Source organism: Megalobrama amblycephala, linkage group LG3, assembly GCF_018812025.1.
Source record: "Megalobrama amblycephala isolate DHTTF-2021 linkage group LG3, ASM1881202v1, whole genome shotgun sequence".
Taxonomy (NCBI): domain Eukaryota; kingdom Metazoa; phylum Chordata; class Actinopteri; order Cypriniformes; family Xenocyprididae; genus Megalobrama; species Megalobrama amblycephala.
The window spans coordinates 27,982,097-27,994,098 of record NC_063046.1 but is presented as its reverse complement, the minus strand read 5'-3'; the positions used below and the strand labels follow the sequence as shown (position 1 = coordinate 27,994,098).

At 35.7% G+C, this 12,002-nt stretch overlaps 1 protein-coding gene across 3 annotated transcripts in view; it reads left to right on the top strand.

The window, feature by feature from the left end:
- Positions 1-12,002, top strand: part of esyt2b (extended synaptotagmin-like protein 2b) — a 35,077-nt gene that overhangs the window by 9,438 nt on the left and 13,637 nt on the right. For 2 of the 3 annotated variants that reach the window (XM_048184812.1, XM_048184811.1), the window contains exons 4-13: positions 336-412; positions 499-571; positions 2,042-2,131; positions 3,603-3,658; positions 8,199-8,319; positions 8,438-8,614; positions 8,724-8,806; positions 8,899-8,947; positions 9,385-9,474; positions 9,582-9,662. In XM_048184812.1, coding sequence (XP_048040769.1) covers positions 336-412; positions 499-571; positions 2,042-2,131; positions 3,603-3,658; positions 8,199-8,319; positions 8,438-8,614; positions 8,724-8,806; positions 8,899-8,947; positions 9,385-9,474; positions 9,582-9,662 — 897 coding nt within the window. Of the gene's footprint in view, positions 1-335; positions 413-498; positions 572-2,041; positions 2,132-3,602; positions 3,659-8,198; positions 8,320-8,437; positions 8,615-8,723; positions 8,807-8,898; positions 8,948-9,384; positions 9,475-9,581; positions 9,663-11,652; positions 11,755-12,002 lie in introns of all 3 variants that reach the window. The other variant, XM_048184810.1, reaches the window with a different exon arrangement.

The window sequence follows — 12,002 nt, the reverse complement described above, 5'->3', positions numbered from 1 at the left end:
CAATAAGGTATAATTTCTGATAATATCTGATAATATTCTGATAATAACACATTGATCTATTTAGTCTGAACTGTTTAATTTAAAGACTGTGTATGTTAATGTGGTATAAGACTATCTTGTATACTTTATTGAAGATCGCCTATCTACTTGCACTAAAAATCTTCATATTGCATCAGGAGTAGGAAGGTTGACGTAAGAAATTTAAACCTTTTGGAAAAGCTGACCAGCTGTCAGATGGAAATAGTTGATGTTGTCAGGGCTCTGTGGAGGAATGCATGCTGGTTAAAAAAATGTCAACCCCCCTAACGGGGCATCTGTGCTCATCTCTGTCACAGCCTCTCCGGATCAACGGGGTCAAAGTTTACTCAGAGAACGTGGACAAACGGCAGATCATCATGGACCTTCAGATCAGGTGACATCACTTTGATAAATCGTTCTGACATCTTTTGACCATCCTGGTTATGCCACAGTTTTTAATATTTGTCTTTTTTCTTACAGCTACGTTGGAAATACTGAAATCGATGTAGATATCAAAAGGTACTACTGTAGAGCAGGAATCAAAAGTATACAGGTATGTTGTTATATTTTCTCATTAAACATTTTAGAGTGATATTCACTTCTCTTGTGCCACATTAAAGCAGTAGGATTGCATTTTCCGCTATTATTTGAACACAACAGATATACATCAGCTCTGTTATGGCATCTTCCATTAAGTTTGTCTCCATGACCCAATGGATTATCTTAGCCAAGGCCAGAGAATTAATTTGTTGGATACAGAGAAGCTCTTTCCTATATTGTGATGCAACCACGTGTTTCATGGAAGGAATTCGGTCAACTGAACGGAGCCTATTTTTACAGAAAGGGTGTGTGTGTATTTATAGGAAGGTGTGTAACCAAATACTGAAATGCCCTTGTACTGTTTGTAATGCAGGATCAGATGCATGCTCACACAATGACTGTTTTGTGACATTAAATGCATAGTAGAGTAATCTCTCTGTGTGACAGCATGCTGTGTTTGTGTATGATGTATTTTTTTTTTGCTGTGCAAGGTATAAAATACCTGGCGAGAGCTATCTGTTAGCATTCCCATTTATCTCTGTGATAGTTGTGAAGGGAAGATCATTTCAATAGAGTAATAAAATAAAACAAATAAAGAAAAATAATTTCTGTACACAAAATATTGAACAGTTTACAGTTCTGACATTTGGGCTTATTGGTTGCTTACTGTCACAGTTTGATTGATTGTCACTTTTTGACTGATTATTATAACCATCTCTATTGAGCTTTTCACAGCGTTATAATGCTATGACATACTCAAGCCACTGTAAAGTCAGAAAAAATCCTTAATATATGCATTGGCTGATATAACCTCTTCCACTCAGTGTTATGATTCCATAAAGGACTGCTTGAGGAAAGACATTCCCTGGTAATGAATGATTGTTCAAAACAGAAGCTCATAATTCTTTCCTTAGAGCTGAAGTGGTGGTTGTAAAGGTAAATGTCTTATAGTAGATCACCGAGCATGCGGAGTGCTTTCAGAAGCACAATAAATAAATGCATCGGTGTCGAAATCCTGAAATATTCATCATCAGCCTTAGGCGCTTAGTGGTTAGTTCGACAGTGCTGCTCTCTCACTGCAAAAATTATTTTCTTGTTTGTTGTTTTCCAGAAAAGTGAATCATCCTTAGAACAAGACAGGTTTACAGGAGAAACAATTTTGCATAAGCCATTAAGACGTAATGTCTTGTTTACTAGAAAATAAAACAAAAACATTGATTAAGAAAATGCAGTCTTGTCATTCGATCATGCGATGATTCCCAGGCTGACTGTGAAAAAGTAATGAAATTGGGGTGTTCTTAATACCATCTGATGAATTCCAAATTTTATTTGGCTATTTTAATTCAAGATATTTTATGTTGCCTTAATAGGAGTAGGATACACACCAAACCTCTAGTGAGAATCTTTACCAGTGTTTCATCATTTCATGTGATATGTTTCTCTCCCTCTGTGTGTTTATGTACTTGGCCGCATGTACGAATAGCTACATGGAGTTCTGCGCGTGATTCTGGAACCACTTTTGGGGAATATGCCGCTGGTTGGTGCTCTTTCCCTCTTCTTCCTCAAGAAGCCAGTGAGTTTGCAAACTTAAATCTGTTCCCTTTTTTTCTACATTTGCTGCCTGTTATCCTGACTTGTTCAACTTGTATTCGAATTTGCACATTTTCCCCAAAATGTCTATTTTACCATAACAAACAAATGAGCTTTGTCTTTGAGGTGCTGTTGTTTGCAGTTATTTAGCTCTAGAAACAATATGGATTATATTATATCTTTAGCAGACACTGTCTAATATCAGCTTACAGTACAATGCATGCATGATCCAAACCAATTGTTTGTTATTTTGTTTGCAAGTTCAAGGTACTATTAAACACAGCCAGGGTTTTACTGTACATACAAAGTCACGGTTGAGTTTTAGGCCTAGAAAAGATGCAAAAGCTACCAGATAAGGTTGTGAGTGCTGAAAAGAAGATAAGGCAAAAGATCAGAAGTCAAGGCTGACCTGTTCTTGTTAAAATGCAGGAAATATTTTCACTTTGTCTTCAGTGTGTGTCACTGAATCAGATAAGGTAAGATATTTTGAAGAACAGTGGGAACCAAACATTGGAGCCCAAATGACTTCCAATGTATGGACAAAAAAAAAAAAAAGACATTTCTCAGAATGCCTTCTATTATGTTTAAGAAAAAAGTCAGTTATGCAGGCTTGGAACGATGTGATGACATAAATTTCATTTTTGATCACTTTAATGTGCCTATAAAATGGTAATTTTTTGTATTATTAGAAGAAAAACAGAAAGTTCATAAAGACATTTTGCAGAACTGCATGATTGAGACTATTTAAAGTTTTGCTAACCAGCATAAAATGATCTTAACAGCTCTACCACGTGTGTAGCGGTGGCAGACAGTCAGTGGCACTGTCCCAGATTCTACAGTCTGGCAGTACCAGATTAGTAGCAGTGTTAATTTCACAGCAGGTCGTCATAGCTCAGTCTGATTCAAGCTCATATTCTGCTGCTGCTTTTGAATGAAGGCTTGAATGAGGCAGGTGTAGGAAAACTGAATCGATTTGAGTGCTGTGTGAAGTGTCCTCTGTTCTGACTGTAGTTTGATGCACTGCAGAGGTGGCTTCTCTTCAGATATTCCTCTGCAGTGTGGGCGACACTGAAGCAAACTTACAGAGGGAAACATTTTTAGATTGCATCTGTCCCCATTTTAATGGATGGTGTCTATTTCTTTACTTATGTACCTTCCTTTCTCTTCCCTCTTTCTTTCTCATTTATATGCTGGCACACTGGGACACTGATTGTTTTTTTATCACAGCAACCAGCAGTACATAAATACATACAGTAGTATTGTTATTCATGTGCTGGCTTTACAGTGGGGCTTAACATCCATGGTGATATTAAATTACTGCCCTAGGGATGGTCAGAGGTTTTCTTGTGCTTGTTTCTCTCCCCTGAACAGAAATACCTGTATTTTGACTATGTTAGCTTTGTGATCTGTTTAAGTTATCTATATGCTTCACTCTATCTCTCTCTCTCATCCAGCTGTTGGACATAAACTGGACAGGCCTCACAAACATATTGGACATTCCAGGGATTAAGTAAGTTCATTTTTTCCTCCTACAATGGAATATATCTGTACTTACTAAGACAACAGTCAGTGCGTCATATATAACCTGTATTATTTTCATGTTGGTCAGGCTTCTGGTTCTGTTTTGTTTGGATTTAAGTGCCTCTTGGTTCTCGTCCATAAATTTATAAAAAGATTAATAAAGTGCAGAGTCTAGACCTCTTGTTTAGTTTTTCTTCAATTAGTAGTTGTAACTATACCCCATTTATTGTAGATAATTGAAAGAGCCTTAGAGTACATAATCATTGCAAGACATCCTTCTTTCTCTCTAATGTACGTTGAGTTTAATTAACTATAAGCTTTTATGCATACTTGGACTGTCTCATTAGTCACTATTGAGTACTGATGAGTTTACATTTTTGGCCACTTCTCTGAAACGGCTTATACTACCAGTCTGACACACTAGACTGAATTCATGTTTCACACATAAAGGTTTATGCTTTTTTTATTATTATATTAGTTGCTTAGATTAAGACCCTTTTACCTTTTATTGTCAGGTTAATGTTTTTGCCAATAGTTTGTGTTTGTAAAGAGAACAACTACCCTTGGCTAACATGAGAACATGAGAATTCAGCTTCAAATTGTACAGAGAGTGCATTTTCCTAACCTCAGTAAAACTGTTCTCAAGCTACCTCAATAATTATTTATACAATGAATAATGTTTACTGTATCATCCTGCAAAGTATTTGCAATTAAATAATAATTACATTTATGCATTATGCATGTAGATTCAGAGTACCCATTTTTCCATTATGTGTTTCCTAGGAAAAACAATGTTTTCGCCTCTAATGTCCACTGTAATGCCATATTAGAGAGACCCTTAATGTGTTGGTGTAACATACTGTCTGCAGTAAAAAAGTTGGAGCAGATTCATGAGTGTTGCACCTCAGGATGTGCTGATCATGCACGCACATACATACACACACACACACACACACACACACAGGCGGGTGAGTGATTACACGGCTCTAGCTCTTCCCTAACACAGGCTGTGGAGTTTAAATCTGGATGTATTTATTTTGAGTATTTTATTTATTTATTTATTTTTGTGTATAGTTTGGGAGTTAATCTTGTGATAATCCTTAGTGCAAGCAAAGCAAACTACCAAAAGCACCATTAGGCTGTGGTCATTAGCACTGCAGCATTGAGATTGCTTGTTCTTAGACTATTAAAGTTTATTAGTGCTTTGGATCTTCACAGCACAAAGGAAGTGCTGCTCCAGTGTCAGCCACGCTCCTTGCATCAAATAGCTAATGTAAGACTTAATCTGAGATCTGTCGGTCCAAGCAACCATAATACCCTAATGCAGTGTAATTCTGCTGTATATCTGTAGTGTCGCACTGTTTAGGACTGTTGAGTGATTGTTGTAGCCTCAGAGAGCACTATGCTTGCATTATGAAGATGTTTGGGGAACTGCATCTGCTTGGCAAGCAAATCAATATGAGAGTTATGATCATCATTCTTGCTTTCATTTTTTATGGTGTTTATTATTTCTGTTCAGCGTATTGTGTTTCCCGGTAATTGTTTGTGTTCTTTTATTACAAAGGTAATTCACAATGAATCACCTTTTACCACAGCACAATAAAATTTGAGATTAAATGTCAAGTGTGGCTGACAAGAGAGATGAGAAAGTAATTTGGACAGAAATGGGGAATAACAGGTGTAATGGATTGTGCAAAAATAGGTTTTGATAAATGTAGAGAAAGGATGTGATGAGTGAGATAAGTTTAAGTAAATAAGGCAGATAAAGGTTTTAATTGGACTGAAGAGATTTTTAGAACTAATTTATTTAATTTGACTTTCCATAGGGGCTTTGGTGAAGATTAAGTCTTTTATCTTCATGAAATTTACTTTTGAATTGCGCATCCTCCATAGAAAGCTCTTACTAGATTTGTCTAATGGCCATGGGGTTTAGGGACACCTTGGAGAAGGCTTTTATTTACTTGGACATTATTGAAAGTAGCTTTCTGTGATGGATTCACAGTTTGCAACTCGCATCTGCATCAGTCTGGTTCAGTATTCTTTGTTTTGTTATTGAGTGTCATGTTTCATTTTCATGTAGATGAGCTGGGTTCCAGGGAAGTAATCAAATTTACCACAAAGCAAGAATGTTCAAGTATGTTGAAGCTCATGCCCAACAATGCACATGAGGATTGAAGTTCCTTTTTGTTTTATTTTTTTTAAGTTTAAATGCCCAGCAGTTGAACCTTTTCTGTTGCAGTGTAAAATCATCATGTTTTGGACAGAAAAGAACAGTATATGCAACTAAATTAGCCATAATACTAAGAAGTCTCATTCATTAATTTCTTCAAATGACATGGTTTTGTAATGCTCAGATGTGCTGATGTTTTTTTTATCACAGCTTCTTGGGTGACTTTTATGCTTCCTTTATGTTTTTTAGTATTGCACATGCCATGGAACAGTCCTGATTATGACTGTTCATATAATGCTTATATTGACTGAATAATGATATTAATTTTAAATTAACAATGATGTATTATATTAATGGATTTGTCAATACATTGACACAACTAATGAATTATAAAAAGTGAGTCATATGCACACTTGTTTATTATTATGTTTAAAATATCTTCTGTACCTTGTATAGGAAATGTTTGCAATGAACAAACTTACAAGTTACTTGTCAACGTCCTTCTAGTTATTTCTCATTGAGAGGAGCAATGTACACTATAAACCTAATGCATGTAGCCACCCACAACCTAACCACAAACGCTATTCTTAAGCATAATGGTAAACACAAAAACTCTTTTAATTGTCAAACATAACTGAAAATTAAACACTAACAGGTATTTTCCTTTACTCAAAAACACATGAAATAACACTTAATTATTTTAGCATTTACTCTTCTGATCAAGCCCTATGCAAAGCATGCTGGAAACTAAAACTAGTAGTACAGTTAAGTAAACTTAATATTTACATAATTAAGTAGATTGGACACAGTTAAATTAAGTCACAGTTTTCAGTGTCACGCGAACCGCCGCAGAGACGTGTGTAATTGTTTTTGGTAAAATGTAGGGCTGTCAAACGATTAATCGCGATTAATCGCATACAAAATAAAAGTTTGAGTTTGCCTAATATATGTGGGTGTACTGTGTGTAATTATTATGTATATATAAATACAAACACGTTCATGTACTGTATATATTTGAGAAATATTTACAAGAATATTTATTTATTTATATTTTTATATAATTTATATATAAATAAAAATATTTCGTACATAACATATTTCTCTTAAATGTATACATTAATTTGTGTGTATTTCTATATACATATTAATTACACACAGTACTCACACATATATTAGGCAAACTCAAACTTTTATTTTGTATGCGATTAATCGCGATTAATCATTTGACAGCCCTAGTAAAATGTTTCTGTGTGTAAATATGTGTTGTACGTGTTATGATATTATTGTGAATTTGCATGGCTGCTACCTTGGCCAGGCCTCTCTTGTAAAAGAGACCATTTGATCTCAGTGGAACTTCCTGGTAAAAGAAAGTTTGTTTGTGTTTGTTTTTGTTTTGTTTGTTTGAAAATTAGGGTCCATGTAAATGCAGCCTTTTCAACAAAGACAGGCAGCTGCACAGAGACAGGAGTATGAGTAAAATGTGAGAGGGGGAGCTGAGGAATGTCAGGATAATCCTCAAAATGGCACTATTTCTTCTATGTGTCCCTTCTCCATTGCCTCTCCCCCTACTTGTGCTTGTATTTTAACAAGGTTGTCAAGGTTAACAAGGTTTAACAAGGTTAACAAGCTTTTTTCAGGTAAATTAGATATGTATACTGTCACACCAAATGCTGCTCTAGGAGTCTGCCAGAAAAAATGTAGAAAATGTATTCATGCTAATGTTACAAAAACATACTTGATTAAACAGTGTCAGATGATGTTTTGTCAAATGTTGGTTTAGTCAGCAAGTCAACTTTTGAATGCGGATATACATCCGGGAGGTACAGGATTATTTATTTTTTTATTTTTTTCCTTTTACTTCTTCAGAAATTATTTAATGCTTTAAATATGTTTTTATATGTATTTTTATTGTCTGTTTCTGATCTATGTATACTGAGTTTTCATTTAAATCACTCTTCACAACACTAACTAATATTAGTAAAGCAGACTCATTTAGACTCCACTTAAGAAGTTTAATTGCTTACTGCTGAGTCATTGATCTCTATGCGGAACATTCTGAGCAGTTTTGAATTTTTTAAATGATTTTAGTCTCGTTTTCTTTCCAGTCATTTATAACACTTCCTCTGCTTTTAACTCTCTGATGCATTATTTATTAAACCACAAAGGAAAAATATCCTAATGTTGTCTTTTTACATCAAAATAAGAATTTGACCATCTTTTTCCCCACCAAATTATTTAAGAAAGTTACATGTATGTCCAATGCATAGAGGAGAATGGTTAAAATCCAAAAGTACGTCACCACTTTAGTACTTTAAAAATGAAAAATTCATGTTTATCATTATTTCTTTTTCATTGGCAGTGGCTTTTCAGACCACATGATCCAGGATATAATCAGCACTTACATGGTGTTACCCAACAGGATCACTGTACCACTGATAGGTGAGGTTGAACTGGCACAGCTCCGTTTCCCTATGCCAAAGGTGAATACACACACGTACATGACTGTTTCAGTGCTCATTGTTTGGCAAACCCTACATGTTTGCATTAATATTCAGTAATCTCTTGTTGTTATATTTAATTCTCTTTCACACTTATAAGGGAGTTCTAAGGATTCATTTCCTTGAGGCTCAGAATCTGGAAGTTAAGGACACGTATCTGGGTGGGCTGATCAAAGGCAAGTCTGACCCATATGGCATGCTGCTGGTCAGCAACCAGCTTTTTAGAAGCAAGACCATCAAAGAATGTGTGCACCCCAAATGGAACGAGGTGTATGAGGTGAACACACACTCACACACATAAATATATATACACACACACTCATTTACTGCACTCATAAGACTCATGCACATACACTAAAATGTGCATTCATGCATTTCTTTATCAGGCACTAGTATATGAACATTCAGGACAACATCTGGAAATAGAGCTCTTCGATGAAGACCCAGATAAAGATGACTTCTTGGGCAGGTGCCGTATTCATTTATGTAGCTAAAATGTACAATGTTATCTATTACAGACCATTTTAAAAACTTATGATGTTTCAATTATTTTTGTTCCAGTCTAATGATTGACTTGAGTGAGCTTCATAAAGAACAGAAGGTTGATGAGGTAATATGTTCACACTCTCGTTCTTGTTAAGGTTAATTTACAGCTCACATCCCTCAACAAATGTCACCATGTTTTGTTTCAGTACAATCTCATTAATAAATTGGCATTGAGTTTTAAAAGTTGTTGAGAGTATTCCCCACACCTTCATCTATGGTGGTCAGTTTCAAGACACTTTGGTTTCAATTAAGAAAATGCAATTTATAGTTTTTAATTTTCATTGGTATTACTTCTTTACATTACCAACTAGTAGTAGTAATACAAGTTTCCAAAAATGTTGAAATTATGTTGTATTTGCAGTAAGGTTTTTTTTTCCCCCTCATTCAAAAGAAAAGATTACCATCAGTTGTGTATTTCATTACCGTTTTGGAATGAACTGAATGTTATTTAAGCCCATAACTGCCATTCCAGTGCACTAAACACATTTTTTTTTTCTGCAGTGGTTTGACTTGGAAGAAGTTACGACAGGCAAACTTCATCTTAGATTAGAGTGGCTGTCATTATACCCGAGTGCTGAAAAACTAGATCAAGTATGCACATACGTGCACACAAACTCACTGACTGATACTGATAGACATGATTAAAACATAACAAGCTAGACTTTTGGTTATTTCATTCTCTTTTGCTCTCTTATCAGGTACTGAGGAGCATAAGGACTAATGAAAATCTCTCTTCAGTTCTGCTAGTTGTTTACCTGGACTCTGCCAGTAATTTGCCGGTAAGAACAATGATAAGTATACTTCAGTGTGTGCGTGTGCCTCAGGCTCTGCCTGAGGATCTGCTGTAGAGCAACGTGGTTTGATGTCCTACAAAGATAGAAGTCTTACATTGTTGTTTGCTCATCATTTTTTTGTTGTACCTTAATGAAATGCTTGAAGGTTTTTGTTGTTTATGTTCTATGATAGTCTACTTGGATATGAATACAAATTTGAACAAACTGCAATTTCTCACACCCAAATGATTGTTTTATACAATTTATACTTTTGTCTATACAACAAAAGTTAATGCAGACCAAAACAACAAATTATATTTATATATATATATATATATATATATATATATATATATATATATATATATATATAGGGCTTGACATTAATACCCGCCAACCCGCCAAATGCAGGTGGATTTCAGCTGTGGTGGGTAAGACAGCACTCCTACTAGCCACTTTGGCGGGTTGAATATAATTTCATTCTACAGCCTAATCAAAGGTAGCCAAGCTCGTCGTAGCAGAAAATTACAATCCGATCACAATTCATTATCGATTAACTTGCAGTTAGTGAAGGCGGGATCGCGTTGAATGACACACAACAGAAGCGCTCTGTCGTGCGCGCATGATCAAATCTTCTTGCGCCCAAATTGTCAAATACACACACACACACACAGATGTCAAAATGTCCATCGTATGGAGTATCTTGAATGAATACAGTCAGTTATGGCTTAAGTGTACGTAAACAGGTTGGTAAAAACTGGATATGTGTCAGTATATTACATACATGCATTCAGCAGCCCAATTAAATATCTGTCTGTCATTAATGTTAATCAAACAACAAAAGATGTTAAATAAATGTTAAATAAACCTATTGTATCTGGAAAAAGATACAGTAGGAAGCTAGTTTTAAATATGGATATTTTTCTTACATAAATGCATCGCTTCGCTTCAGAAGTCCTTTATTAACCCCCTGGAGTCGTATGGATTACTTTTTTTAATGGATCAATGCATTGTTTTGCTGGATCAATGCAAAATGCGGCCCCCCCATTCACAACCATTATAAACCTATTTATAATATTTTTAAATATATCTCCGATTGTGTTTGTCTGAATGTCATATACACCTAGGATGGCTTGAGGGTGAGTAAATCATGGGATAATTTTAGTTTTTGGGTGAACTATCCCTTTAACAGAGTTAGAAAATGTCATTTAAATAGTTTCAGTTTCATTGACATGACATTTAAATTAACAACTAGTAGTTATACCAGCTTTATTAAACAAGATTAGTTGCTTGCGGAGTGATTGATCTCTGTGCAGAACATTTTGAGCAGGTTTAAAAAAAAATTGTTTTCATTCCAGTCATTCTGTCAGAAAGAGAATTATTTAGGGCTGCAACAACTAAATGATCATGAAAATAATCGACAACTAATTTGATTATCGATTAGTCGTGTCTGCACGCTGTGCCCAGGAAACCATCAGCCAGTCATGTCGCTTTAGAGTAGTGAATAACCCATTTCTATGGACAAATCTCATATGGAAAATAGCAGAGGACACAGAGTGAGTTGCTCCAGGAAATGTACATGATCCAAGTTGTCCGAAACTTGAGAATGAGATATGCGCTTCAAGCAAAAGCATAAGCGTTTACCGCGTCTTGCCCTGTCGTGCTTCGATAGGTGCTTGTGCTTTTTAATGCCTCTGACATGTGTTTTCCTCATCACGTATATGTCATGTGTTCTCCTCGGCACATAAATATCCTTATCTGTAAATGTTAGAAAGTCCTGTAAGCATATTCTGACAACAAGCATCTTGTTAAACTTAACAGACTTCAATGAACGAGCGCCGGTGGGTGCAGGCACGTCAAACAGACGGAGCATTAGTTTGTTAATTGTTAGTTGCAGCCCTAGAATTATTAAACTCTTGACCCAAACATACAGTAGTCATCCAGTCTTGCCCACTTTATTAATGCTTTTCATTGTGCCTTCCTCCTCTACTGTAAGAGTGTCTTTGAGGGCAGCTTTGGCTGTGGAAACCTAAAGGAGAGGAGGGCCTCTGGTCTAGTCTTTTGTGAGAACCCCGACTCTCTCTATAGAACATTATTTGTGAGTTTGCCAGTAATCTGCATCCTGGTTCTCCAGAACTAGCTGTAGCCTTTTATCTAACAGTGTGAACAGACATTTCTTCCAGTCAAGCTTTCCTTCAGTAACAAGAAAACAACACAGATTATGTTGATCTAATGCAGGGGTAGACGGCGTCAGTCCTGAAGAGCCGCTGTTCTGCAGAGTTTAGCTCCAAACATCAAAAAAAAAAAATAAATAAATAAATAAATAATAATAATCCTGAAGACATT